This window comes from Macaca thibetana, chromosome 11 (genome assembly GCF_024542745.1).
Source record: "Macaca thibetana thibetana isolate TM-01 chromosome 11, ASM2454274v1, whole genome shotgun sequence".
Classification (NCBI taxonomy): domain Eukaryota; kingdom Metazoa; phylum Chordata; class Mammalia; order Primates; family Cercopithecidae; genus Macaca; species Macaca thibetana.
In genome coordinates this window covers 105,217,946-105,245,827 of record NC_065588.1, presented here as the reverse complement: position 1 = coordinate 105,245,827, position 27,882 = coordinate 105,217,946, and the positions used below count along the sequence as shown (strand labels likewise).

At 46.1% G+C, this 27,882-nt stretch overlaps 1 protein-coding gene and 1 long non-coding RNA gene across 3 annotated transcripts; one reads left to right on the top strand and one right to left on the bottom strand.

The window, feature by feature from the left end:
* The first annotated feature begins 46 nt into the window (after positions 1–46).
* Positions 47–16,967, top strand: LOC126931540 (uncharacterized). Its single transcript, XR_007717875.1, has 2 exons — positions 47–276; positions 14,434–16,967. It is a non-coding gene; the product is annotated as an uncharacterized LOC126931540 (long non-coding RNA).
* UNG (uracil DNA glycosylase) lies at positions 4,758–27,213 on the bottom strand. Of its 2 annotated transcripts, XM_050749859.1 has the most exons (7): positions 26,991–27,213; positions 26,170–26,376; positions 25,201–25,296; positions 22,494–22,591; positions 21,406–21,494; positions 19,157–19,335; positions 4,758–5,938 (listed from the first exon to the last, which is right to left on the bottom strand). In XM_050749859.1, the coding sequence occupies exons 1-7, from the start codon at positions 27,120–27,122 to the stop codon at positions 5,798–5,800; spliced, it is 942 nt and encodes a 313-aa protein (XP_050605816.1). In that variant the 5' UTR covers positions 27,123–27,213; the 3' UTR covers positions 4,758–5,797. The 2 variants fall into 2 exon arrangements, with proteins under 2 accessions (XP_050605816.1, XP_050605817.1); XM_050749860.1 differs by lacking the exon at positions 25,201–25,296 and having other exon boundaries at positions 26,991–27,211.
* Between the last annotated feature and the right edge of the window lie 669 nt (positions 27,214–27,882).

Genomic DNA, 27,882 nt, shown 5'->3' with positions numbered 1-27,882 from the left:
GTTCAGTGGCCCCACTTCCTGCCAACAAGGATGGCCTTACTAAACAGCAAGTGGAGAAACTGGCGAGAGCGCTGAGCACGGGATCTGTGCAAAACGGTTTAAATGGAAATTGCTACTGGGGCTGGTGCAGCCTGTTCACAGCTACTTCGTTTCTGGGCTTACTTTCCAGTAAGGAACGGCCATTGAATATCGGACTTCTTGGGATTTTCTCCACTGGACTTGGAAGCACGTGCTCTGGAAACCCCAGCGTTATCAGCTGTAACCTCACAGCACCAGGTACACGTTACAGGAACCGGGGGTGAAGGAATGCGGGTCAAATGCCTGCACAGTGCCCGGCCCGTGTCATATGTTCTCTAGCCACAGTAGCCCTTGTGATGGCTCTTAGACTATTTATTAAGACAACAAAAGAGGTGACTCTCAAACAAACCTATGTTTCCAGGACAGCCATCTGTGATTCAAGGACATTTTTATAAAATTCCATTGAAAAAAATTCTTAGGCTTCTAACTTCATGACATGAAAAAAAAAAATATTTCCCAATGATTCCAAATCATCATGATCTAGGCAGGATGTTGACAGTGGCAGTACTATTAGGCTTTGAAATCAAGCTGATGTGGGTTGGAATCCTCCCTCCATTAGCCATGACTTTGAGCAAATGGCTGAGCTTCAGTGTCCTGATCAGCTACTTCACCATATGGGTGAGAAAATGAAATGATTTAGATTGAGCTTCTGGCGCAGGGGCTTACTCATGACAAGCACTTAATATCCTTCTAATGAAATTCATTACATTCAAAAAGACTAGACATACCCATACGTACAGATGAAGAACTCTGCAGTGATTCAGTTCTCCCTAGATACTATCTCTTTCTTTAAGACACAGGTATTTTCTAGAATATAATTGGAAGGTTTGAAACCAAAGTTATTAATAAACACTTTCCATCAAACACAAGAACAGGAATAGAAATATATTTCTTCAAGCAGCTCTTAGTTTCAGAAAGTCACAGGTATCAAGTTACATTTTTTGTTTTGTTTTAGAAATGGGAACTTGCTCTGTTGCCCAGGCTGGATGGAGTACAGTGGCATGATCATAGCTCACTGCAGCCTCGAACTAGGCTCAAATGATCCTCCTGCCTCAGCTTCCCAAGTAGCCAGAACTACAGGCACACACCACCTCTGTTTAATTAAAAAAAAAATTTTTTTTTAAGAGACAAGGTCTCATTATGTTGCCCAGGTTGGTCTTGAACTCCTGGCCTAAAGCGATCTTCCTGCCTCGCCTCCTAAAGCACTGGGATTACAGGTGTGAGCCACTGTGCCTCGCCCCAAAAAAATTATTAAGTGGTCTAACAAAACAAGGCACCTGGAAAGAAATCACCAGTTCTGCTGCAAACCAGACCCTCTATGAGAATTCAGATGCCTTCCTCCACCAATTAAATCAGAATTTCCAGGGATGGAGTCTGGCTTTTGTATGTTTTAGTTTCTCTAGGCTGGAGGAGCACTAGCTTCTTGTTGGAAGCCTCCCTACCTTCCTCTCCCACACCCTCACCCCAAACATCATTAAGAGAGACAAAAGAACATACTATATGCACAACTAAGAAGCAGAGAACAAAAATTATTGATCTCCTGGTCTGCTCTGCTCACTAATATTTATATTTCCAAGCATATTTCAAAAACTTAAAAATTGGTTCCCTAGCCTGGGCAACATAGCAAGACCCCATTTCTATTAAAAACTTAGCCAGGTACGGTGGTGCACACCCGTGGTCCCAGATGCTCAGGAGGCTGAGGCAGGAGGATCACCTGAGCCCAGGAAGTTGAGGCTGCAGTGAGCCATGACTGAGTCACTGCACTCCATCCTAAGCCACAGAGTGAGACTCCATCTCAAAAAAAAAAAAAAAAAAGTTCCCACTGAGTTAAACTACAAAGGAACTTTCTGTTATCAGACCCAAATTACAGTGTCAGAAGGACTGTTAATAAGGAGGCCATTTCCAGCAGAGGAATGTTCTAGCTTTCCTCAGCTTGAGTCAGCACAAGTCAGCACATGGGGTCTTTTCAAAGTAACCCTGAGCACCTCCCTGCAACCTGTTTTTCCTTGTAAATCTTGAAGGTTTGGCAAGGATGAAAAGCCAACACCACACGCATACACCAAAAACTTTGCTTCTCCACCAAACACCTTTGCTAAGACTTTTATATAAGGAGCAAACTGAAGCAGAAAGTGAATTTTAACAGAGAGATATATTATCTAATAATAAAGCATACTGGCAACATGCTAAAGTCTATCTGTAAAAAATGCAAACAATTTACAGTCCCTGACCTTGCCCTGCTGGACACAGATCAAAAGCAGGCAGTGACTTTCACACAATTAATTATTTTATAACTGGACGTTTCCAGTACATCTGCTAATAAATGACTTCCTTGTGTTACCAATTCCGAAAGCTTTCAGAGATCTCCCTAACTCACCTGAAAAGGGAGGCAACAGCAATCGTTAGGCCAGGTTCTCAGAAGCCTCCCAAACCTTGCCACGTGGAACCTTCCAGCTCCATATCCAGCATGCGGCTCCTGGCTTTGCAGAGGCCAGCTCCTCACTGTTGAGTGCTCTTGTTCCTCTTTGTGGCCTGGGAAGTTCAATATCTACTGAGACATTCCCTCCAGTGGGAAATTTCTTCTTTCCTGGGCTGTCCCAGCCATTGCTTTTTGTTCCCACCGCACTGACAGTGGGTGCACACGAGGGTCTGCAGACTATGGCTCCAGATGCCTGTTTTCCGATAGCTCTCAAGCTAGAAGTGGTTTTCACATTTGTTAAATGCTTAGGAGGAAAAAAAAAAAAGATTTCATGACACATGAAAATCATATTAAACACAAATTTCAGTGTCCATAAATAATAAAGTTTTATTGGAACACAGCCTCACCCATTCCTGTACATTTTGCCCATGGCCGCTTTCTCTGCAGTGAGTTGTTGAGCAGTTCCCACGGAGAACGGGTAACTGCCAACCCTCAAATATTTACCATCTGACCCTTCACAGAAAATTTGCCAACCCCTCACCTAAAAGGCTAAGACTGCCTTTTATGCATCTTTGCATACTGAGTGCAGGAACATAGCAGACTTGACATGTAAAAAAAGCAACTACCACATAGCGAAGAGTTCATCAAAATGAGTAGCCTGTTTTTTTTGTTTTTGTTTTGTTTTGTTTTGTTTTTGAGATGGAGTTTCACTCTTGTGCTCTTGTTGCCCAGTCTGGAGTGCAATGGCGCAATCTCCTGGGTTCAAGAGATTCTCCTGCCTCAGTCTCCCAAGTAGTTGGGATTACAGGCACATGCCACCATGCCTGGCTAATTTTGTATTTTTAGTGGAGATGGGGTTTTTCCATGTTGGTCAGGCTTGAACTCCTGACCTCGGGTGATCCGCCCATCTCGGCCACCCAAACTGCTGGGATTACAGGCGTGAGTCACCACACCTGGCCGAGTTGCCTGGTTTCTAAACAATCAGTAATTAAATTTTTGGAGGGTCATGGACCACTTAAGCTGCTCTGTTTTGTTTAGTGTCACATGACTAAAGTTCAATATACATACATATATATTGAATATATATATAGAACTTTTGTATATATTATATAGAACTTTATGTATATATATTTGAAACCCAAGTAATTGTGTTTTGAATTATTTCTGCAAACTTGGAGCTCACTGCTCCCCTCTACCGGCAGTGCTCCGGGAGAGAGAGAAGTGTGAACAGCTAACTGGTGTAGAACAATCATCCCTTCTCCCTTGAATAAAGGAGTCCACTGTTGTTTAGAGGAAGATCCCACCATGCATGCTCCTCCCGTGAAAGCCTGCTTGTTGACCACAAAATGAAGAATGATAAACCCTTCCCTACAAAGATAAGAAAAGGAAGCAGTATTTTCAAGCACAAATCGGGTCTCCCCTCCCTGCCCTTTTAAGAAATGCATTTGCTAGTCTTGAGGTTCTGGCTGGCTGAATTCTTTCTTGCCCGTTTAGTTAGAAGCATCTCTACTAAAAGTACAAAAATTAGCCGGGCGTGGTGGTGCATGCTTGTAATCCTAGCAACTTGGGAGGTGGAGGTGGGAGAATCGCTTCACCCCAGCAGGCAGAGGTTGCCGTGAGCCGAGATCACGCCACTGTACTCCAGCCTGAGCGACAGAGCGAGACTCCCTTTAAAAAAAAAAAAAAAGAAAGAAAAAGAAAAAAAAAAAAAAGCACACTTGTGGCTTCTTTCTTCGGACACTGGGGGACCCCGCAGGTCATCCTGGCAGCCCCCACTACCTGAGCCTAGGCTGCGGGCCAGTGCGTCATCAGGGAGTCGTCCTGGAGCCCTGGCCTCACTTCCGAGTTCCAGATGTCTCGGAGTCTAGAAACACGGGTTGAGCGGGGGATGCAGGAGGCTCCCCTCGATCGTCACAGGGCTTGGCAGAACGTAGCCACGACAGGCACGCCCATGTTCCCCGAAGAAATGCTTTCTTCAGGACGGAAGTTACCCCTCTGGGGTCTCCACTGACCGCAGCCGGCGCTCCACGGTGCTCAGAGTTGGAGCCCTGCTCCAGGGCGGGGGTTGGGCACAGCGCTCACTGCAGCCAGCGGAAGGTTGGGCGGCTCCACTGAGCCGCAGGGCGGGGAGGAGGGGCAAGGGCGGCCCCTCCTGCAGACAATAGTTGCTATGGGGAGCCTGGGAGGTGCCAAGGACAAGGGCAGCCCAAGGACGTCCATGGATGCCCCGGCCCGGACCCACAAAGGACACTTGCACAAAACAAACTTTTAACAAACTTTTATTAACAAACCTCGCGTAGGGCCAACTCTAACCCGACTAACAGCATAAACAGCATTGCTAACAAGGTCAAAGACGGAGGTGCAGACCCAATAAAGACTGTCTCTTAAAAAAAGGATTGGGAAAAAAATATATATATATCTGCATGAGTACTTTTTAAAAAACTAAAACTTTCCAGTGTTGTAGAAAAAAATATCCCAAAGTGATTTCAGTCGCTTAAAACAACAGCACTTGGCAGTCTGTGCTGCCTTAAAAACCCCACCTGGAGATAGCCCTAGGAGAAAATCATCCCTAACCCATAAAGACAAAATTCCCTTTTCTCCTCTTCCTTGTTCAAATTCCACTGCTTATTCCACCAACGCCCAAGGAATAACAAGACCCAGTTTACTTCTCTTGGCCCCTTATCTGATAAAGCTCACAGCAATCTTAACCTCTACTACAATCAGCAAATTGAGCCCTAATTTCTGGGCCAGATTCTGGAAAGCTGCAAAACATCCTTATGCTTCAAAGATCCTTCAAAGATCAAGGGGACTCCTTCAAAGATCAAGGGGGCAGTGGAACTGGCAGAAACTGGCATGCCTGCCCTGCAGGGCTGAGACAAGGGGACCTTTCTAAGCAAAAACACCCCAACATCTGTCACTGAAAGTCTAACCAGGCAAAACCAAGGAGCAGCAGCCGCCAAACTAGGGCTGTGCCTGAAAGGTGGACATCTCTCCGCTTTCGCCATAAAGGCAAGGGAGATAGAGACAGCCAACTGAGTATTTGACCTCATCTGTCTTCTGAAAAGTTTGCGTATTTTAGGCCAAAGCCATGTTGCAGAGAAAGACATTTGGTCAAAGGGTAGCCTTTGCTGTTTGTGGCTGGATACAGCTGCCATTCCTGGACAGCCTGGTTTGTGGCTGTTTTCTGGAAGCTTTTCCCCCTTATGCAGAGTACTTAAGAATTAATAAGAAAATTTTCAGTGGAACTTCGTAACTGACAAATACGTTAACAGCAGCTTCTCAAAGGCCACCCTCAGCCGATGATCACAGCTCCTTCCAGTCGATGGGCTTCTTGCCAGACTTCTGCAGCAGCTCATTGGTCTTTGAAAAGTGTCTACATCCAAAGAACCCTCTATACACTGACAAAGGGGAGGGATGAGCCGTCTGTAGTACATGGTGCCGCTTCTGAAAAAGATCAAGAATAAAAGGTGGCAGATTTGGAACTTTAAAAGAAATTCTTTTTTTTGAGACGGAGTCTTGCTCTGTCCCCAGGCTGGAGTGCAGTGGCGTGATCTGGGCTCACTGCAACCTCTGCCTCCCAGGTTCAAGCGATTCTCCTGCCTCAGCCTCCCAAGTAGCTGGGACTACAGGCACGTGCCACCACACCCAGCTCATTTTTGTATTTTTAGTAGAGATGGGGTTTCACCAGGTTGGCCAGGATGGTCTTGATCTCTTGACCTCGTGATCCGCTCGCCTTGGCCTCCCAAAGTGCTGGGATTACAGGCGTGAGCCAACGCACCTGGTGGGACTTTTTTTTTTTAAAGGAAGGAAGGACTGTGGCTGTTGCACTTTAAGACCCTGTGCAATTCCCCTTTGCCCTCTAAATTCTCTCCCTTCCAAAGTGGAGCATTCAGCATTTGCATTAGAACATTAGTCCATTTGTTGAGCAACTCCCTACATTTGCTAGGCTCTGAGATGCAAAGAGGACCACCCTCTGCCTTCAAATTCGCGATTATCTATGCAATTTTCAAGTGCCCTTATCACACAGCCAGCAATTTCCACTGCTAAGACTGTATTTGCTAAAGGACACCATGATGCATACACACACACAGATAAACTCAACTTATTAACACAATGGATTGGGTTAACATCTTGGAAAACGCAAGTAGAAAATATCCTAAGTTGAAGATATGTTTATGACATATAATCTGCTGAACATCATAGCTTAACCTACCCTACCTTAAACATGCTCAGAACACCTACATTAGCCTACAGTTGGGCAAAACAAAGCTTCTTTAACAATGAAGTGTTTAGTACCTCATGTAACTCATTGAACACTGTGCTGAAAGTGAAAAATAGATGGGGCCAGTCATGGTGGCTCACACCTATAATCCCTGTGCCAAGGTAGGAGGACTGCATGGGGCCAGGAGTTTACAACCAACTGAGGCAACATAGCGAGACCCCATCTCTACAAAAAAACTGAGAAGTTAGCCAAGTGTGGTGGCGCACACCTGTAGTTCTGGCTACACAGGAGACTGACGTGGGAGGATCACTTGAGCCCAGGAGTTTGAGGCTGCAGTGAGCTATAATCGTGCCACTGCTCTCCAACCTGGGTGACAGAGCAAGAGCAAGATCTGGTTTTTTTTTTTTTTTGAGATGGGGTCTCACTCTGTCACCCAGGATAGAGTACAGTGGCATGATCGCAGCTCACTGTAGCCTCCACCTCCCAGGCTCAAGTGACTCTCCCACCTCAGCCTCCTGAGTAGCTAGGACCACAGGCGCATGCCACCACACCAGGCTAATTTTTTGTTTTTTAGAGACAGGGTCTTACTACGTTGCCCAGGCTGTTCTCAAACCACTGAGCTCAAGTGATCCGCCACCTTGGCCTCTCAAAGTGTTGGGATTACAGGCGTGACCCACTGCTCCCAGCCAAGAGACCTTGTCTCTTAAAGAAAGAAAAAAAGTGTGAGTGCTCAAAGTATGGTTATACACCATTGTAAAGTTGAAAAAAATCAAGTCAAACTTCATAAGCCAGGGACCAGTTGTACCTACACAAATAGGAACATATATAGGGACTCACTAACACACTGCTTATGTCAGCTAAAACCTAGTATACAATTCAATGTTATAAAACTGGCTAAATATATTTTTCTAAAGTTCTTACAATGTAACACCACATGACTCCTAGAAAAACATGTAGAAGATAAATATACTGATGAGATGACCTCCAAAATTTATCAAGTGAACAAAATACAAAATAATTTCATTTTTAAAAAACTTTAGAAAAATACCCAAGACATTGTATTAAGTAGTTCCTTTAAGAGAAAGAAATAGTGGAAGCCATTTACTTTCCACTTTCTGTCTTTCTGAACTCTCTGAACAGTCTTACAGCTCCTAAGAATTAAAAAAAAAAAAAAAGAAATCTTGCCACAAAAATGGAATAGTCAGCTGGGCGTGGTGGCTCACACCTGTAATCTCAGCACTTTGGGAGGCTAAGGTGGGTGGATCACCTGAGGTCAGGAGTTCAACACCAGCCTGACCAACACGAAGAAACACCGTCTCTACTAAAAATACAAAATTAGCTGGGCGTGGTGGCACATGCCTCTAATCCCAGCTACTCAGGTGGCTGAGGCAGGAGAATCGCTTGAACCCGGGAGGCGGAGGTTGCGGTGAGCTGAGATCGTGCCATTGCACTTCAGCCTGGGCAACAAGAGTGAAACTCTGTCTCAAAAAAAAAAAAAAGGATAGTCAGTGGCCAGGTGTGGTAGCTCATGCCTGTAATCCCAGCATTTTGGGAGGCTGAAGCAGGAGGATCATTTAAGCCCTGGAGTTCAAGACCAGCCTGGGTAACATGGTGAAACCCTGTCTCTACAAAAAAATACAAAAATTAGCCAGGTGTGGTGGCTCACGCTTGTGGTCCCGGCTACTCAGAAGGCTAACGTGGGAGGATTGCTTGAGCCTGGGAGGTTGAGGCCACAGTGAGCTGAGATCGAGTCAGTGCATTCCAGCCTGGCAGATTTGAGACAGAGCTAGACCCTGTCTCAAAAGAAAAAAAAGCAATAATCATACATCACCTAATGTCAGGGATGCATTCTGAGAAGTGTGTTAGGCAATTTCACTGCTATCCGTCCACCATAGGGCGTCTTTACACAAACCCAAATGGGATAACCTACTACTACGCACCTAGGCTATATGGTGTAGCTTATTGCTCCTGGTCTACAAACCTGTGCAGCACATTACTGTACTGAATACTGTAGGCAGTTGTGACACAATGGTAGGCATTTGTCTGTATAAACATAGAAAAGATGCAGTAAAAATTGTTGGGAGCAAGCCCCACAAAATCTGGCCATAAACTCGTCCCAAAATTGGCCATAAACAAAATCTCTGCAGCACTGTGATAAGTCCATAATGGCCCTAACACACAAGCTGGAAGGTTGTGGGTTTACTGGAATGAGGGCAAGGAACACCTGGCCTGCCCAGGGCGGAAAACCGCTTAAAGGCATTCTTAAGCCACAAACAATAGCATGAGCGATCTGTGTCTTCAGGGAGTGTTCCTGCTGCAGTTAACTAACCCAACCTATTCATTTAATTCAGTCCATCCCTTCATCTCCCATAAGAGATACTTTTAGTTAATTTAATATCTATAGAAACACTGCTAATGACTGGTTTGCTGTTAATAAATACGTGGGTAAATCAATGTTCGGGGCTCCCAGCTCTGAAGGCTGTGAGACCCGATTTCCCACTTCACACCTCTATATTTCAGTGTGTTTTTAATTCCTCTAGCACCGCTGGGTTAGGGTCTCCCCAACCGAGCTGGTCTCGGCAAATGGCGTCCATTCGTGCGGGCTTGTATCCAGGTCAAAGGGTTGCCAGAGCGATGGTTGGAATGGAAAACTAGCTGGAGGACACCCGAGTACTCTTAAAGCAATCCCCGTGGCAAGAAGGGGAGCTCGGAAGCATCAGGGTAACAATGGGACAGTTATTCGGTCTGGTTCGTTCCACCTTGGAACTTTTTAACACTAATGAGGAGGAGGAAGGAGAGTATAGCGAAGTAACAGAAGAGGTTACAGAGCATGTTTATTTGCCAGCTAAAGCTAAAGCGGCAAAGGAAGGAATGGTTCATTCCTACCCTTCTGCACCCCCTCATTATTATTTTGAAGAAAATGACCCTCCAGATCTTTCTTTTCCGGAGGACACTGGGCGAAAAGTAGTCACCCCAGTGACTGTTCGAGCAGCTCCTCGAGTGACCACTCATAGTTCTATTCAGGCAAGAATTCAGCAAGCTAGACGAGAGGGTGATTTAGAGGCTTGGCAATTCCCTGTTAGAATACACACCCCAGATCAACAGGGAAATATTATAGCTACATTTGAGCCTTTTCCTTTTAAATTACTCAAAGAATTAAAACAAGCAACAAATCAGTACGGACCAGGTTCTCCTTTTGTAATGGGACTGTTAAAGAATGTTGCTGTTTCCAGTCAGATGATTCCTACTGACTGGGACGCTCTTACTCGAGCTTGTCTAACTCCTGCTCAATTCTTACAATTTAAAACTTGGTGGGCAGATGAAGCTTCCATTCAGACTGCTTGCAATGCCCAGGCCCAACCTCAAATTAATATAACTGCAGACCAACTTTTGAGAGTCGGTGGCTGGGCTGGTTTAAGATGCACAAGTGGTCATGCAGGATGATGCCATAGAACAGCTTAGGGGAGTGTGCATTAGAGCTTGGGAAAAAAATCACTTCAGGTGGGAAACAATACCCTTCCTTTAGTGCTATAAAACAGGGACCGGCCAGGCGCGGTGGCTCAAGCCTGTAATCCCAGCACTTTGGGAGGCCGAGACGGGCGGATCACGAGGTCAGGAGATCGAGACCATGCTGGCTAACACGGTGAAACCCCATCTCTACTAAAAAATACAAAAAAAAAAACTAGCCGGGCGTGGTGGCGGCGCCTGTAGTCCCAGCTACTCGGGAGGCTGAGGCAGGAGAATGGCGGGAACCCGGGAGGCGGAGCTTGCAGTGAGCTGAGATCCGGCCACCGCACTCCAGCCTGGGCGGCAGAGCAAGACTCCATCTCAAAAAAAAAATAAATAAATAAATAAAAAATAAATAAAACAGGGACCAAGGGAACCGTATGTTGATTTTATAGCTCGGTTACAGGAGTCTCTTAAAAAGATGATTGCAGATTCGGCTGCTCAGGATATAGTGTTGCAGTTATTAGCTTTCGACAATGCGAATCCCAATTGCCAGGCTGCTCTGCGACCTATCAGAGGGAAAGCACATTTAGTTGATTATATCAAGGCCTGTGATGGTATTGGAGATAATCTGCATCAAGCCACTTTGTTGGCACAGGCAATGGCAGGACTGACAGTGGATAAAGGAAATACTCCATTTCCTGGAGCTCGTTTTAACTTGGGAAGCATGGTCATACTAAAAAAGAATGTAGATAAAATCAGGGAGTCAGGCCGCCATATAGGGAAAAAAAGAAAACTGTTGAGCCTGAAATATGTCCAAAATGTAAAAAAGGAAAACACCGGGCTAGTCAGTGTCATTCTAAGTTTGATAAAGAAGGGAACCCAATTTCGGGAAATGCCACGAGGGGCCCGTCCTGGGCCCCGCTCTAAACCGAGGCATTTCCAGCTCAGGCTATTCCCTCACCCCTGTACAATGTCTGTCCCCTGCCACAGCCGGTAGTGCCGCAGTAGATTTATACTGCACAAAAGCCGGGAGCCTTTTGCCTGGGGAACCCCCGCAAAAGGTCCCAACAGGAGTCTGTGGACCCTTGCCAGCAGGGACAACAGAATTACTTTTAGGAAGGTCTAGTTTGAGTTTAAAAGACATACAAATACATACAGGAGTCACTGATTCAGATTATAACGGAGAAATTCAAATTGTTATATCTACTTCTGTTCCCTGGAAAGCAAAGCCAGGAGAGCGCACAGCACAGCTCCTGATTTTGCCATATGTGGGAATGGGAAAAAGTGAAATTAAACGAACAGGAGGATTTGGAAGCACAAATAAAGCAAAGCAGCTTATTGGGTCAAATTACTGATAAACATCCTACCTAGGAAATAACTATTCAAGGAAAGAAATTTAAAGGTTTGGTAGATACAGGAGCGGACATTTCAATAATTTCTCTACAGCACTGGCCGTCCACGTGGCCAATTCAACCCGCTCAATTTAACATAGTTGGAGTTGGTAAAGCTGCTGAAGTGTATCAAAGTAGTTATATTTTGCATTGTGAGGGGCCCGACGGACAACCTGGTGCTATTCAACCAATTATAACTTCTGTACCTATGAATTTATGGAGAAGGGATTTATTACAACAATGGGGAGCACAAGTTCTAATTCCAGAACAATTACATAGCCCTCAAAGTCAGCATACAATGCATCACATGGGGTATGTCCCTGGTATGGGACTTGAAAAAAATCTGCAAGGTTTGGAAGAGCCGCTTCAAGCGGAAAAACAAAGTTCCCGCCAAAGATTAGGAAATAATTTTTGATGGTGGCAATTGTTAAGCCTCCAGAACCTATACCTTTAAAATGGTTAACAGATAAGCCAATATGGATAGAACAATGGCTGCTAAGTAAAGAAAAACTGGAGGCTTTAGAGAAATTAGTTGCTGAACAGTTAGAAAAATGGGCTCATGGCTCCAACATTTTCCCCGCGGAATTCTCTAGCTTTCGTAATTAAGAAAAAATCAGGCAAATGGAGAATGTTAACTGACTTAAAAGCCATCAATTCAGTTGTACAACCTATGGGAGCATTACAGCCAGGATTGCCTTCTCCTGCTATAATTCCAAAAAATTGGCCTTTATTAGTCATAGATTTAAAAGACTGTTTCTTTACTATCCCTTTAGCTGAGCAAGACTGTGAACGGTTTGCATTTACAATTCCTGCAGTAAACAACCTGCGGCCAGCTAAGCTTATCATTGGAAAGTGTTGCCACAGGGCATGTTAAACAGTCTATTTGCCAGACTTATGTGGGGCAAGCAATTGAACCTACTCGTAAAATATTTTCACAGTGTTACATTATTCACTATATGGATGATATACTTTGTGCTGCCCCCACTCGAGAAATATTACTCCAATGTCAAGATCACTTGCAAAACTGGCTTTCTCGCGCTGGTTTAATTATACCTCCTGACAAAATTCAGACTATTCCTCCTTACTCCTACTTGGGGACCTTAGTAAATGACACTACCATTGTGCCACAGAAAGTAACCATATGTAGGGATAAATTTAAAACATTAAATGATTTTCAAAAATTACTAGGGGATATTAATTGGATACGACCTGCTCTAGGCATTCCTACCTAGGCCATATCTGTTTCCTATCCTTAGAGGAAATCCTAGTCTCACTAGCCCTCAGCAATTAACAAAGGAGGCGGAGGCAGAGTTAACAACTGATTAAGAACCAAGTCCATAAAGCTCAGACAGAGTAGATCCAGAGAAGACTCTGGATTTGCTCATTTTTTCAACTCAGCATTCACCTTCTGGTGTTATTGTCCAAGAACAGGAGGACTTAGTAGAGTGGCTTTTTCTTCCACATACTAATTCACGGACTCTAACTCCTTATTTAGATCAAATCGCTACTATGATAGGGATTGGGAGAACTCAGATTGTTAAATTACATGGATATGATCCTGGAAAAATTATTGTTCCTCTCACGAAGGCACAAATACAGCAAGCTTTTATAAATAGTCTTAGTTGGCAAACCCATTTAGCTGACTTTGTGGGTATTCTCGATAATCATTTTCCTAAAATGAAGCTGCTTCAGTTTTTTAATTAACTAATTGGATTCTCCCTAAAATAACAAATTTAAACCAATTGAAGGTGCTGAGAATGTTTTTACAGATGGGTCTAGTAATGGTAAAACTTCTTATTCTGGCTCAAAAGGGAAGTTTTTCAGACGCCCTATACTTCAGCTCAAAAAGCGGAGCTTGTAGCTGTAACTGAGGTATTGACTGTTTTTGATATGCCTATTAATGTGATTTCTGATTCTTCATATGTGGTTCATTCCACACACTTAACTGAAAATTCTCAGTTACGATTTTATACAGATGAACAACTGATGACTTTATTTACCCAACTGCAAACAGCAGTTAGAAGTAGAATGCACCCTTTTTACATCACTCACATCAGGGCTCATACACCTCTTCCAAGACCTTTGACTGAAGGAAATCAAACGGCTGATCGCCTTGTTGCTACTGCAATATCTAATGCCAGACACTGTCACTGTTTACCCATGTTAATGCCTCTGGTCTCAAATGCAGATACAGCATTACCTGGAAAGAAGCTAAAGCTATTATTCAGCAATGCCCAACTTGCCAAATGGTACATTCCTCATCTTTTACAAGAGGAGTTAATCCTCGAGGACTGGAACCTAACTCTATTTGGCAAATGGATGTCACACATGTTCCCTCCTTTGGGAGTCTAGCTTATGTACATGTATGCGTGGACACCTTTTCTCACTTTGTCTGGGCTACATACCAAACAGGAGAGCCTTCTGCCTGTGTTAAATCTCATCTTTTGCAGTGTTCTGCAGTGATGGGCATTCCAGCTTCTACTTGTTTTAAGATAATGCCCCAGGCTATACTAGCCAAACTCTAGCTACATTTTTCTCTATGTGGAATATTAAACACATTACTGGTATCCCATACAATTCTCAAGGACAAGCCATAGTGGAAAGAATGAATCTCTTCCTAGAACAGCAGTTGCAAAAGCAGAAAGGGAGAAACAATGATGGAATCCCACGGATGCAACTGAACCTAGCATGATTAACTTTAAATTTTTCGAGCCTTCCCAAAGGCCAGATGTTATCAGCAGCTGAACAGCATCTACAGAACCCAGCTGCAAAGACAGAAACAGAACAACTGATTTGGTGGAGAGATCCGATAACAAAAAGTTGGGAAACAGGTAAAGTAATAACTTGGGGTAGAAGTTATGCTTGTATTTCTCCAGGCCAAAATCAACAGCCGATTTGGATAACATCAAGACACCTGAAACTTTATCATGAGCCAGATGCCGAGGAAGAGACTCCGGGAGGATCCCGAGGACCCCCGGTTGCAGCCATGTTGAGGCTGACCTGAGGAGGACCCCAACTGTCACGAGCAACACCTGTCGAACACAGCCACCCACCTGGGGACAGATCAAGAAGCTGTCACAGATGGCAGAAGAAAACCTGAGGAAAGCAGGACAACCAGTCACAATGAATAATTTAATGGTAGCTATGATAGAGGTTATCACCACTGCCGTGAGTATTCCTTCAATAAGGGCTGGCAATAATGCCTGGATGCAATCACTCTGACACAGTTACACATGCTTTCTGATCTCACTATTTACCATAATAAATCTCCTCCTATAATTGAGGCATACTACCCTCAAAAACCGATTTATAAACAGGATTGGACCCAGTTAGAAAAAATGAACGTACTTGTTTAGGAAGATTGCTTTGCAGAAGAGGCAGAGGTGCTAAACAATTTCTACGGAATCATTAATTGGTCCCCTAAGGGGATGTTTAGCTTGAATCCAACCTCTCGGTCTGCGTGCCACGGCCACACTACGTTCAGATGATCTGAACAAAATGGTCAGATGGTAGAAATGATATGAAGTATGGCAAAAGTTCCTATTATCTGGAACCATGGCGGTATAGTGGCACCTCAATCTCAAATGATATGGCCCACTCTAGGAGCTAAACATAAGAATTTGTGGAAACTATTAATGCCTTAAAAAGACCAAAATTTGGGAAAGAATAAAAAAATATCTAGAAGGACACTCTACAAACTTGTTTTTGGATATAGCAAAATTAAAAGAACAAATATTTAAAGTATCCCAGCCACACTTGACCTTAATGCCAGGAACTGGAGTGCTTAAAGGAGCTGCAGACAGATTAGCAGCTAGTAACCCATTTAAATGGATAAAAACACTTGGAAGCTCTGTGATTTCTATGATGACTGTCCTTTTAACCTATGTTGTTTGCCTTTGTATAGTCTGTAGATGCGGATCCTGACTCCTGCGAGAAGTAGCTCACTGTGACAAAGCTGCCCTTGCTTTTAGCTCTTTGCAAATCAAAGAAGGGAGACATGTTGGAAGCAAGCCCCCCAAAAATCTGGCCATAAACAAAATCTCTGCAGCACTGTGACATGTTCATAACAGCCCTAACACCCAAGCTGGAAGGTTGTGGGTTTATGGGAACGAGGGCAAGGAATACCTGGCCTGCCCAGGGCGGAAAACCGCTTAAAGGCATTCTTAAGCCACAAACAATAGCATGAGCGATCTGTGTCTTCAGGGCGTGTTCCTGCTGCAGTTAACTAACCCAACCTATTCATTTAATTCAGTCCATCCTTCATCTCCCATAAGGGATACTTTTAGTTAATTTAATAGCTATAGAAACAATGCTAATGACTGGTGATTAACTGCTAATTGCTGTTAATAAATATGTGGGTATATCTCTGTTCCCGGCTCTCAGCACTGAAGGCTATGCTACCCCTGATTTCCCACTTCACACCTCTATATTTCTGTGTGTGTATCTTTAATTCCTCTGGCTGGGTTAGGGTCTTCTTGACTGAGCTGGTCTCGGCAAAAAATATTGTGTATATATATATATATTTTTGAGATGGAGTCTCACTCTGTCACCAGGCTGAAGTGCAGTGGCATGATCTCAGCTAACCGCAACCTCCGCCTCCCAGGTTCAAGCAATTCTCCTGCCTCAGCCTCCCAAGTAGCTGGGACTACAGGCACACCCCGCCACGCCTGGTTAATTTTTTGTATTTTAGTAGAGACGGGGTTTCACCATGTTGCCCAGGCTGGTCTCAAACTCCCTTGACCTCCCAAAGTGCTGGGATAACAGGCATGAGTCACCACATCTGGCCACAATATTATTATAATCTTATGGGGCCATCATCATATATGCAGTTTATTACTAAAACATCATTATGTGGCACATGACCACTTTGATTTTTTAAAAATGTCAACTGTAGTTATTTTAACAGGGAGATATAGACCATTTTTGTTTTCCTCTTCTTTTCTGTATATAAAAACTAACAAATCACTGTTTCTCAAAACACTCCTGCCTTCAAGGGGCTCAGTCCAGGAGGGGTGATGAGGGGTGATGATTAAAGTCAGGCAATCCAGTGTGGTTAAGAGCACACAGCCTGGAGCCAGACTGCCCGGGTCGAGGTCTACCTCTACCACTCAGTAGCTGTACCACAGGGAAGTTGCTGCGACTCTAAGCTGCTTCAGCTTTCATCTGTAGACTGGGAATAACAATAGCGCCCAACTTATGAAGTTACTGTGACCAATCAAATGAGGATCACAGGTGCTGAGTGTGATTAAGAAGTCATGCACATCAAGTGCTGAACACACACGCCAAGCAGCACAGGCCCTTGTAAATGTCAGCCCTGCAGAGCTCTAAAGAATCCCAGAGGAAAATGACCTCCACACAGTGGGCAGAGCGAGCAGGATATGCAAAGGCAGGGAACTGGGGCACCGTGAAACAGTAAAGGGGAATGGGTCAGCCTGGAGATCGGAGGGCAAAGAGGGATACAGTTACGTCTGGGAGGCTGGTTGGGGACCACACCCCCACCCCCCTGACATCAGATCTTCAGTCTAAGGCAAGGCCTTCCAGGGAGAAAGCATCAGAACCCTCCAGGCAAGATCAGGTGAGGGCCTGAATGAAGGCAAAGGTGGTCAGGCAGGGACAGATTTGGAGGGGGAAGAAGAACACAGATATGAATAACTGACTGCACATGGGAAGGGGGGAAAAAGGACAGTAAAGGGGAGAGAAGTAGGCAAGTGTCAGTAATGGAATCAGATCTGGCTGGACAACTGGGCAGATGGTGGTGCTTTTTGCTGCTAGGGAGTAAAGAGGAACAAGTTTAGTAAAGTGTGGATGAGAAAAGGAGAAACTTCATTGGGAAGATGTTGAATTTGGCATGTTTATGGGGCAGTAGTAGGAAGGCACTCTATAGATCAGGAGAGACACTGGGCTAGAGATATGCAATTTGGCTTTAATGACCAAGCTACTTTAACAACGGTTTACTTTCAGACCAAACCATGATTAAAGATTACCAAAATACTGGGGAGGAGCAACACTGGAGTAACCTCCCTAAGGGACAGAGATCGGCAATTACTCTCACACATACTTCTTACATACCCAGATCATCACATCTTAGCAATTCATACCAGTCAGATCTTAGGTCACTCATAAAAAATATTAGCTGGGTGTGGTGGCAGGCAACTGTAATCCTAGCTACTTGGGAGGCTGAGGCAGGAGAACTGCTTGAACCTAGGAGGCGGAGGTTACAGTGAGCTGAGATCGTGCCACTGCACTCCAGCCTGGGTGACAGAGTGAGATTCCATCTCAAAAAACAAGTGCTCAACCTAGTACCCATACAAGGTAGGGGTTGAATATATGTGCGCATTTCTGATACCCCCGTTACCTCCTGCTGATACACCAGAAGCTATTGTCAGTTACCTCCGCTAAGCCCTTGCCTTCGATTATTGAAGCATTTATTCTATAATTTCTCCCCCACCCAATGTCTCTCCCATTTGCCAGGGATGAACACTCACCCCTGGCTCCTCTCCTTTCCCCACCCCATCTCTCCCTCCTCCACTCTGCGGCTCTCCATCAAGCCTTCATCTCTAGTCTATCACGGTTCTCCTGGAGAAGGATGATGGTGGCTCATGCCTGAGGGGCAGCAGTGGCGAATGAGAAGCAGTAGGACTGGGGTGTTTTGGGAGGCAGAGTTGATGGGATTTACTGATGGAATGGAGGATTCAAGGCTGACTTTTAGGTCTGTATTTCCACAACCAGGTATTGAAGTGCTTCAGTAAAAGAAGGGGAAGAAGGGAGGTAGCAGATGGGGGAAGATGCAGGGAGGGGAGCCACGGGTTTGGCTGTGTTGGGTATCTGCAATTAGGCCTCAGGGTTAATAATGATCATTGATAGGCCAGGTGTGGCGGGTCATGCCTGTAATCCTAACACTTTGGAGGCTGAATCACTTGAGATCAGGAGTACAAAACCAGCCTGGCCAACATGGTGAAACCCCGTCTCTACTAAAAAATACCAAAAAATTAGCTGGATGTGGTGGCGGGCGCCTATAATCCCAGCTACTCGGGAGACTGAGGCAGAATCGCTTAAACTCAGGAGGCAGAGGTTGCGGTGAGCCGAAATCGCACCACTGCACTCCAGCCTGGGCGACAGAGCGAGACTCCATCTAAAAAACAAACAAACAAAACAACCCAGAAACAAAACAATAACGATCACTGATAGTATTCTCATGGGCAAATTAAATTCGTGATTGAGTGGAATTCTTTGTGTTTTCTATATGCTCCCAAATTTCTTGGAAGCCAGAAACATGCCTCATTCATCACTTGTTAAGTGAATGGCACCCAGGGACTTGTATCTGTAGACACCAAGTTCATGCCTACGGCACCAACTGCGTTCAGTCACAAGTTGGCCAGTTGCTTTCCTCATACACAACTCATCACTCCTGTAATTTGTCGAAATTCTTGTTTTCAATGGGAAACCCTTATAACAGGCCTAAGGGAAAATAAAAGTTATTTTATAACATGGATTTTCCAGGACCAAACACAGCAGAGACTCCTAGAATTCTTCACATTGTTTTTATAGTGTTAAAAAAAAAAAAAAAAAAGAAAGAAAGAAAAAGAAAACAAAACATACCCTATCGATGGCACTGCCCTTCTTCTGAGCATAAGAGCCCCAGAGCAAGAAAACAAGGCCATTTGAGTTCTGATTTAGCCAGGACACAACTGCATCGGTGAATTGCTCCCAGCCTCTCTCCTTATGAGAGTTGGCTTGATGGGCCCGAACCGTGAGGACAGCGTTGAGTAGGAGAACACCTACACATGAGAGAAATAGGTTAAATGTAGGCTCAGGCAAATCAGCCCAATACCCAGCAACAGGTGCTAAATCAATGATGAAACCAGGGCTTGATGGGATCCAGTGTAGCAGAATGAAATAGGCCATAAGGCCAGCACACCCTCTGGGCAGGATTAGAGACTTTTATTCTCATAGCTGCCTTTTCGGCTTCTTCTAAGTTTACTACAGTGAACATGCCTTATATCCCTCATCACGATGGATTGTCCTAAAAAATATCTTAAGTGATGTTAAATAATCTCAGAACACAAAAAGCAGGACAAAATGTTTCATAGAAATGAAAATCAAATTGCAAGAAACCAAACAGTAAACATTCTTTCCTTATCCTGGTTGTAGACAATTTGTTTAAAAAAAAAAAAAAGTACATAAGCAGAAAAAAAATGCATCTGTAAAGAAATAATAAGAAAGAAAAAAAAATGAAAAAAAATTAAAAGAAAAACAAAAATCTCCTAAATAGGTATTAACAATCCAAATGTCAAAATGAGCAGACTGCAGCCACCTTCAGAGCAGTCAAAAGTGAGGTGGATAAATTTAAAATATTAACAAGGAACAAACCTTTGTCTTGCAAACTGTAATTAACATACGAGTGGACAGGCACTGTGGCTCATGCCTATAATAACAGCCCCTGGAAGGACCTCAAGGCTAGGAGTTCAAGATTAGCTTGGGCAACATAGTGAGATTCCATCACTATGAAATAAAATAAAAATCAGCCGGGCATGGCCGGGCGTGGTGGCTCACACCTGTAATCCCAGCACTTTGGGAGGCCAAGGCGGGTGGTTCACCTGAGGTCAGGAGTTTGAGACCAGCCTGACCAACATGGAGAAACACCGTCTCTGCTAAGAATACAAAATTAGCCAGACGTGGTGGTGCATGCCTGTAATCCCAGCTACTTGGGAGGCTGTGGCAGGAGAATTCCTTGAACTCAGGCAGTGGAGGTTACGGTGAGCCAAGATCGCACCATTGCACTCCAGCCTGGGCAACAAGAGCAAAACTCCGTCTCAAAAAAAAAAAAAAAAAAATTTTTCAGCTGGGCACAGTGGTGTGCTCCTGGCTCCTGTGGTCCCAGTTACCTGGGAGGCTGAGGTGGGAGGATCACTTGAGCCTGGGAGGTTGAGACTACACTGAGCCATGATCACACCACCATACTTCAGCCTGGGTGACAGAGTGAGACCCTGTCTCAAAAACAGAAAAAAAAAAAAAAAAGAAAGAAAGAAAAGAAAAGAAAAGAAAAGAAAAGAAAGAAAACTGGCTGCAGGATAAAACAGATTTTTTTTTTTTTTTGAGATGGAGTCTTGCTCTGGTAGCCCAGGCTGGGATGCAGTGGTGCGATCTTGGCTCACTGCAACCTCCGCCTCCAGGGTTCAAGCAAGTCTCTGCCTCAGCCTCCCGAGTAGGTGGGATTACAGGTGCTCACCACTATGCCCGGCTAATTTTTGTATTTTTAGTAGAGACGAGGTTGTACCATGTTGGCCAGGCTGGTCTTAAACTCCTAACCTCGTGATCCACCCACCTTGGCCTCCCAAAGTGCTGGGATTACAGATGTGACCCACTGCACCCAGCCAAAACAGACTTCTTCACATCTATAAATTAGTCATTTAATTAGCATTCTCTAGTTCTTTATTACAACTCTTTAAAAATATAAACAAGCAAGACAGAAAAGACTGTCAGTATCAGTCTAAAAAACATATAGCAGGCCGGGCGTGGTGGCTCACACCTGTAATCCCAGCACCTTGGGAAGCCGAGGCGGGCAGATCACCTGAGGTCAGGAGTTCGAGACCAGCCTGGCCAACATAGTGAAACCCTGTCTCTACTAAAAATACATTACAAAATTTGCCAGGTATGGTGGCTCATGCCTGTGGTCCCAGCTACTCAGGAGGCTGAGGCATGAGAATCACCTGAACCTGGGAGGCAGAGGTTGCAGCAAGCTGAGATCACACCACTGCGCTCTAGCCTGGGCAACAGTGAGACTCAGTCTCAAAAAAAAAAAAAAAAAACCAACAACAACAACAAAAATCTAGCAGTGGCTGGCTTACCTTGCTTGGCCCATCCAGATAAATCTCCATGGCCAGGATGAACAAAATCCTCTATGTCTGTAGACAGCTCTTTATAAATGTTCTCCAAACTAAAAGCAAGTCACAAGAAAAACGAAAAACAGAATCTTAAGCATAATTTTGAAAGCTTAGTAATGTCTAAGACATATGTGAAAGGTTAGAGGTTATAGCCAACCCTTGAAAGGGACACTGGCACATATGGCACCGATTAATAAGATCAACAATGCTAGTCCTCCTTCTAACAGGTGAATCTGCCAAAGACCTTTACTTTAGTCTGTGCTTGGATTTAACAGCACTCTGGAAAACCTAAGTAAATCAACCCAGCAGTTATAACCCAGACGCCCACTGTTGCTCAGGGACAGTTTTCTGTCCTTAGCGTATTTATTATATTATACACCAAATCCTCCAAAGCAGTGGTTCTTTTTTTTTTTTTTTTTTTTGAGACAGTGGTTCTTTTTCTTTTTTTTTTGCTCTGTCACCCAGGCTAGAGTAGAGTAGCAGGATCTCGGCTCACTGCAACCTCTGCCTCCCGGAATCCAGTGATTCTCCTGCCTCAGCCTCCTGAGTAGCTGGGATTACAGGCACCCGCCACTGCATCTAGCTAATTTTTTTATTTTTAGTAGAAACAGAGTTTTACCATCTTGGCCAGGCTGGTCTCGAACCCCTGACCTCGTGATCCACCCGCCTTGGTCTCCCAAAGTGCTGGGATTACACGCATGAGCCACCACGCCCGGCCCAAAGCAGTGGTTCTTAACCAGGGGTGATTTTGCCACCCCGCCCAAGGGACTTTTGGCAATGTCTGCATATTTTTCATTGTCACAAGCTGGGGGTTGCTCCTGGCATCCAGTGGTAAAGGCCAGGGATGTGGTACAAGATCCTGCAATAGCACAGGACTCCTCCTCCTCCACAACAAAGAATGACTCAGCCCCAAGTGTCAATGGTGCTGAGGTTGAGAAATCCTCCTTAAAGGCTAGTGAACAGTGCCCCGGATAGTCCCACTTGTAATATGCTAAAGTACACATCTGAAAGGAATCACGTCTGGACTGCAGTCACCTGTAAAGCAACTGTACCTGGGCGGAGGTGGAACAGGCCTTTGAACACTAAAGCAGAGCCCGTGAGCTTGATTAGGTCCATGATACGGATCCTGTCCCAGGATGACAACCTTCACCTGTGAACCACCAGCGGTCAGGAATTAAACAATACTGTAATGTAAGCAGCACAGACCTTGCCTCAAACAAACATAAACAAAACAAAACACTTCTATGGCATAGATTGCTAATAGAAGAGTTGCTGGTCAAAGGATGAGCGTATTTTAAACTTGCAAAGATATGTATCTAGCTGCTTTTTAAATGTTTTGAGACAGGGTTTTGCTCTGTTGCTCAGACTGAAGTGCAGTGGTGCGATCACAGCTCATGGCAGCCTCGCCCTCCTGGGCTCAAGTGGTCCTCCCACCTGAGCCTCCAGAGTAGCTGGGACCACAGGACTGCACCACTATGCCCACCTAATTTTAAAAAAAAGGCTGGTCTCAAACTCCTGAGATCAAGGGATCCTCCCTCCTCGGCCTCCCAAAATGCTGGGATTACAGGCATGAGCCACTGTGCCTAGCCCCCAGTTACTTTTTAACGAATTAAAGCAATTCAGGGCCGGGAACGGTGGCTTACGCCTGTAATCCCAGCACTTTGGGAGGCCGAGGCAGGCAGATCACAAGGTCAAGATATCGAAACCATCTGGCCAACAAGGTGAAACCCCATCTCTATTAAAAATAGAAAAATTGGCCGGGCGCGGTGGCTCAAGCCTGTAATCCCAGCACTTTGGGAGGCTGAGACGGGCGGATCACGAGGTCAGGAGATCGAGACCATCCTGGCTAACACGGTGAAACCCCGTCTCTACTAAAAAATACAAAAAGCTAGCCGGGCGAAGTGGTGGGCGCCTGTAGTCCCAGCTACTCGGGAGGCTGAGGCAGGAGAATGGCGGGAACCCGGGAGGCGGAGCTTGTAGTGAGCTGAGATCTGGCCACTACACTCCAGCCCGGGCAACAGAGCGAGACTCCGTCTCAAAAAAAATAAAAAAAATAAAAAAAAAAAAATAGAAAAATTAGCTGGGTGTGGTGGCACGCACCTGTAGTCCCAGCTACTCGGGAGGCTGAGGCAGAAGAATCGCTTGAACCCAGGAGGCGGAGGGTGCAGTGAGCCATCGCGCCACTGCGCCTCCACAGCTGACGTACTCTATCCTTCAGAATCCAGCTCCAGATGTTCCCATGACCAGGAGGCTTTTGGGGACCTCTTGTCCCTCCCCTTGGTGTTCACACCATGCCAACTTACTCTCCTGTGAAACAGCTCTCCCAGTGCTGGGCTGTCAAGAAGCCCTGCGGGCCCATCTGATCCTCGTATGTTTGAAACTGGTTTCTGAGCATCCCCGAGCATCCCCTCAAAATATTCCCTTATTCCCGGTATATACTGATCACTGGTATTCAGAATAGGGCATTCAAACAAGAAGCAAACTAGTATTGATCTTAACAGGATTTAATTTAGCTTCAAAACCAAAGAGCTAGATTCTAAATTCTTAAACTTATGAGATGTTGTAACTATTAGCTGTGGCTGCCTTATCGAGATGGTTTATTCACCTATTTCACTTCTATGTCATTTCACAGATATTCACTAAATCACAAGATTCTTGCCCCAGTTTACAAAATGGGGGAGGAAAACGGGTAAGAAACCTAAAAGTCCAGTGTCAGCAGGTGCTAAATGCATCGTAGCGGCTCAGAGGAAAACCGGATCACAGAGGTAGAAGGCAACAGACTTCAAGGAGGTGCCACAGAGGTATCCACTTGATTTTTAAGAGACAGAAGTGGGAAGGGGTTTGCCACACTGTCCAATTCTGGAGTGGGAGATGGAGGTTAAGGCTGAGTGGTAGGACGTGGCCCTATTTAAAGAGGGCTGCTCTGTTTTCATAGTTCAACAGTGAGGAGCCACGGTTTTTTGTTTTTGTTTTTTGAGACAGGGTCTGCCTCTGTCCCCTAGGCTGGAGTGCAGTGGTATGATCTCGGCTCACTGCAACCTCCGCCTCCTGGGCTCACGCGATTCTCCCACCTCAGCCTCCCAAGTAGCTGGGATTACAGGCATGCGCCACCATGCCTGGCTCATTTTGGTATTTTAGGAGACACCAGGTTTCATTGGCCAGGCTGGTCTTGAACTCCTGACCTCAAATGATCCTCTCACTTTGGCCTCCCAAAGTGCTGGGATTACAGGCATGAGCCACTGTGCCCAGCCCCACGGACTTTTGAACATGAGATGGATAAGAGCTGCCAACCAGCAACTGTTATATAAGACAAACTAAAGCAAAGGGATCTGTTAACAGAACCACAAAACTATTCAGGCCAGAAAATCAAGAGCTTGAAAGTGCTAACTATAAGGCAGTGTGGTCAGGTCAAGGTGGGGTTGACTATAACAAGCTGCAAAAGATTTAACTGCTTTGTGTGTCAGTCTGAACTTCATCACCACTATAGTATCTAACACTGAGGGAGGTTAGTTTCAGGATTTAAAAAAAATACAAGAAATAAGAGCACAGGATGTACATAGTTCTCCTTTTTGCCGCATAAATAGCATGTGGTAAACATTAAAAAGAGTAAATACAGGCTGAAACACAGTCAGCCAAACCTCACAATTTCAGTGTTTTATTTACTACTGAATGATGGACTGTGGCTTAACTCCAGTGTCCCTAATTTAAAAATACTAGTTGACTCCTTCTCCCCAATAAAAATCATCAAGTTGTACTTACATCTCTTATGTCACACATCTGGGTCCAGGTGAAGACTTGGTGTGGGGGTGGATAAACAGTGTAATGCTTTCTTTCTTCTGCAACAAATCCCATTAGCTGATTTAAAGATAAACTAGACTTAAAATCAGATTCTCACTGGAAGCCATAAGAATTAAACAAGAAAGCTTCTAGTGCAAGTTATTTGGAACATCATTAGTTCTTTGTCATGTTTTATGTCCAAATTCTTTTAAAAAAACAACCAACAAGGCCGGGCGCGGTGGCTCAAGCCTGTAATCCCAGCACTTTGCGAGGCCGAGACGAGCGGATCACGAGGTCAGGAGATCAAGACCATCCGGGCTAACACGGTGAAACCCCATCTCTACTAAAAATACAAAAAATTAGCCGGGCGAGGTGGCGGGCGCCTGTAGTCCCAGCTACTCGGGAGGCTGAGGCAGGAGAATGGCGTAAACCCGGGAGGCGAAGCTTGCAGTGAGCTGAGATCAGGCCACTGTACTCCAGCCTGGGTGACAGAGCGAGACTCCGTCTCAAAAAAAAAAAAAAAAAAAACCATCACCAACAAAAACAGTGCCTGCCTGCCCCCCGCTCCCCCAAGTGGTTCAATCAGGCCAATTCCCTGCCTTTTTTTCTGGGCTGGGTCCTAACAGTGCCACTCCTCCCGGCTTTTTAAAGTTCAAGCCAGGTTTCATTCAGGATGGTTGGTGGTTTTACTATGCCAGCCTTTCCTGGACAATAGACTATGTGACTTAAATGAATCCATGATACCATCTCACGGGTCGTTAGCAACTTTAACCAATATAAAGGTGCAGACTGAAACATCATGGCTTTCTTTTACCCCCTTTGTGAGTAAAGGACGTTGAAGGGAGTACAACCTAAGCCTATGGAAACATGAACTTCGCCGGCCGCAGTAACAAGACAAAGGGCCGGAAGCCTCCACATTTACCCTTATGGAAGATGCATTTCCATACTTACCTTGATAAAATACGGTTTTCCGAACTCCCCGCTGAGGTGCTTCTTCCAGCTCTCCCCAAAGCCCACGGGCACGTTGCGGGCCGCAAGTCTGAGCAGGGCCGCGGCCTTGTTCCTCTGGATCCGGTCCAACTGCTCAGCACTCAGCGGCGAGGAGGGCGGCGTCCCGGGCTCCTCCTGCGCGGCCGGGGCCTTCTTGGGGGGGTTGGCCTGCAAGGGGTCCCCGCAGAGGCGGCTCAAGAGCTGCAGAGGCCGCTTCCCAGGAGTCCGCAGCTTCTGGCCCAACCCCCACGGCCCAAGGCAGAAGACGCCCATTAGTGGAGCAGGTCGCAGCAAAATCGGACAATAGGAGCCCAGGACTGGGCCCAGTCCGGGAATTGGGAATTAGATTCTAAACCGGAGCGGGGAGTGGGGCTGGGAAGCGGCCCCGCGGAGCATCAAGGAGACTGCGGACCCAGTACCGAGGTGCCCCGCCCCGCCAGACCCGCCCCCCACAGCCCCACGCGGCCTTTTCGCGGCAAAAAAAACTCCCTCTGGGGTCCCGCCCCCTCTCCCCTCTGACTGGACAGCGCACCGAGCCAGGCGGGCCTGCGGCGCGCGGATTGGCGCCATGGGCGCCGAGGCGCGTCCCCATTGGCTGATCCCTCAGCATGGCGGCCCATGGGGGACAGCGGCGGCTGTTTTGAACACGTGGAGGCTATTTGGAAAGCGGGGCCCGGGTTTACCGAGTTAAGAGGCGCGCTGCTGCACGCCCTCAGTCAGGCGGGACCCACCGCCTTCCTCCCTCTTTACCCCCGCAGTCCCGGCCCCACGCCGCGCCTCACCGCCGCATCTCTGTTCTCCTCAGGCACGGCCGCCACGCCAGTCCCCAGGACGGCCGGCTCGGGGCTGGGGGCGCGTCGCTTCCTGGCGGGGCTAGGGGAGAAGAAGGAGTAGAGCGTCTTCTGGCCGATCATCCCGGAGCCGAGGCAGCGAACGCGCACCACCCGGGAACCTGCGAGGCTGGCCCTGGCTGTGGCGGTCAGCAATTGGCGCCAAGCGGCCCGCGCATGCTCCGAGCGGGGGGCTTTGCTGGGGGCGGGGGGCGGTGGAAGGCCCAGTGCGCATGTGCGGGAGGGGCTGGAGTGCAATGCCCCTGGGAGGAGGTGGGGCGTGCAACGGTGCCCGCGGGCCTATTCATTCATGCCCTCGACCCACCTCTGCCCTTTGGAAAGGCTCTCCAGGCTCAGCTGCAAGACGAAAAGACTGGCCGGCCGCGGTGGCCCACGCCTGTAATCCTAGCGCTTTGGGAGGCTCAGGCGGGAGGATCGCTTGAGGCCAGAAGGTTGGAGCTGTAGTGAGCTTTGATCGCGCCATTGCACTCCAGCCTGGGCGACAGAGCGAGACCCTGTCTCTGGGGATAGGAGGGAAAAAAAGTACCTGGCCCTTAAGGGTGTTGTTGGAGTGCAATGAACAATATAATAGTATTGTCCGGGCTTGACGGCTCACGTCTGTAATCCCAGCACTGTAATCCGAGGCGTCTCAAAAACAGAAACAAACAAATACTATTATATTTTTTGTGTGTGTTTGTTTTGTTTTTGAGACAGTCTCGCTCTGTCACCCAGGCTGGAGTGCAGTGGTGTGATCTTGGCTGACTGCAACCTCTGCCTCCCCAATTCAAGTGATTCTCGTGCCTCAGCCTCCCCAGTAGCTGAGATTACAGGCGCACGCCGGCTG

What these genes read in the sequence shown, in the direction of transcription:
- UNG (XM_050749859.1), bottom strand. Translation starts at nt 27,122, where the DNA reads ATGATCGGCCAGAAGACGCTCTACTCCTTCTTCTCCCCTAGCCCCGCC. An exon ending in AGGAGAACAGAGATGCGGCG is followed by an intron (nt 26,377 to 26,990) that starts GTGAGGCGCGGC and finishes GACCCCTTGCAG; the next exon opens with GCCAACCCCCCCAAGAAGGC. An exon ending in AGGGCAGTGCCATCGATAGG is followed by an intron (nt 5,939 to 19,156) that starts GTATGTTTTGTT and finishes GATCTTTTTCAG; the next exon opens with AAGCGGCACCATGTACTACA.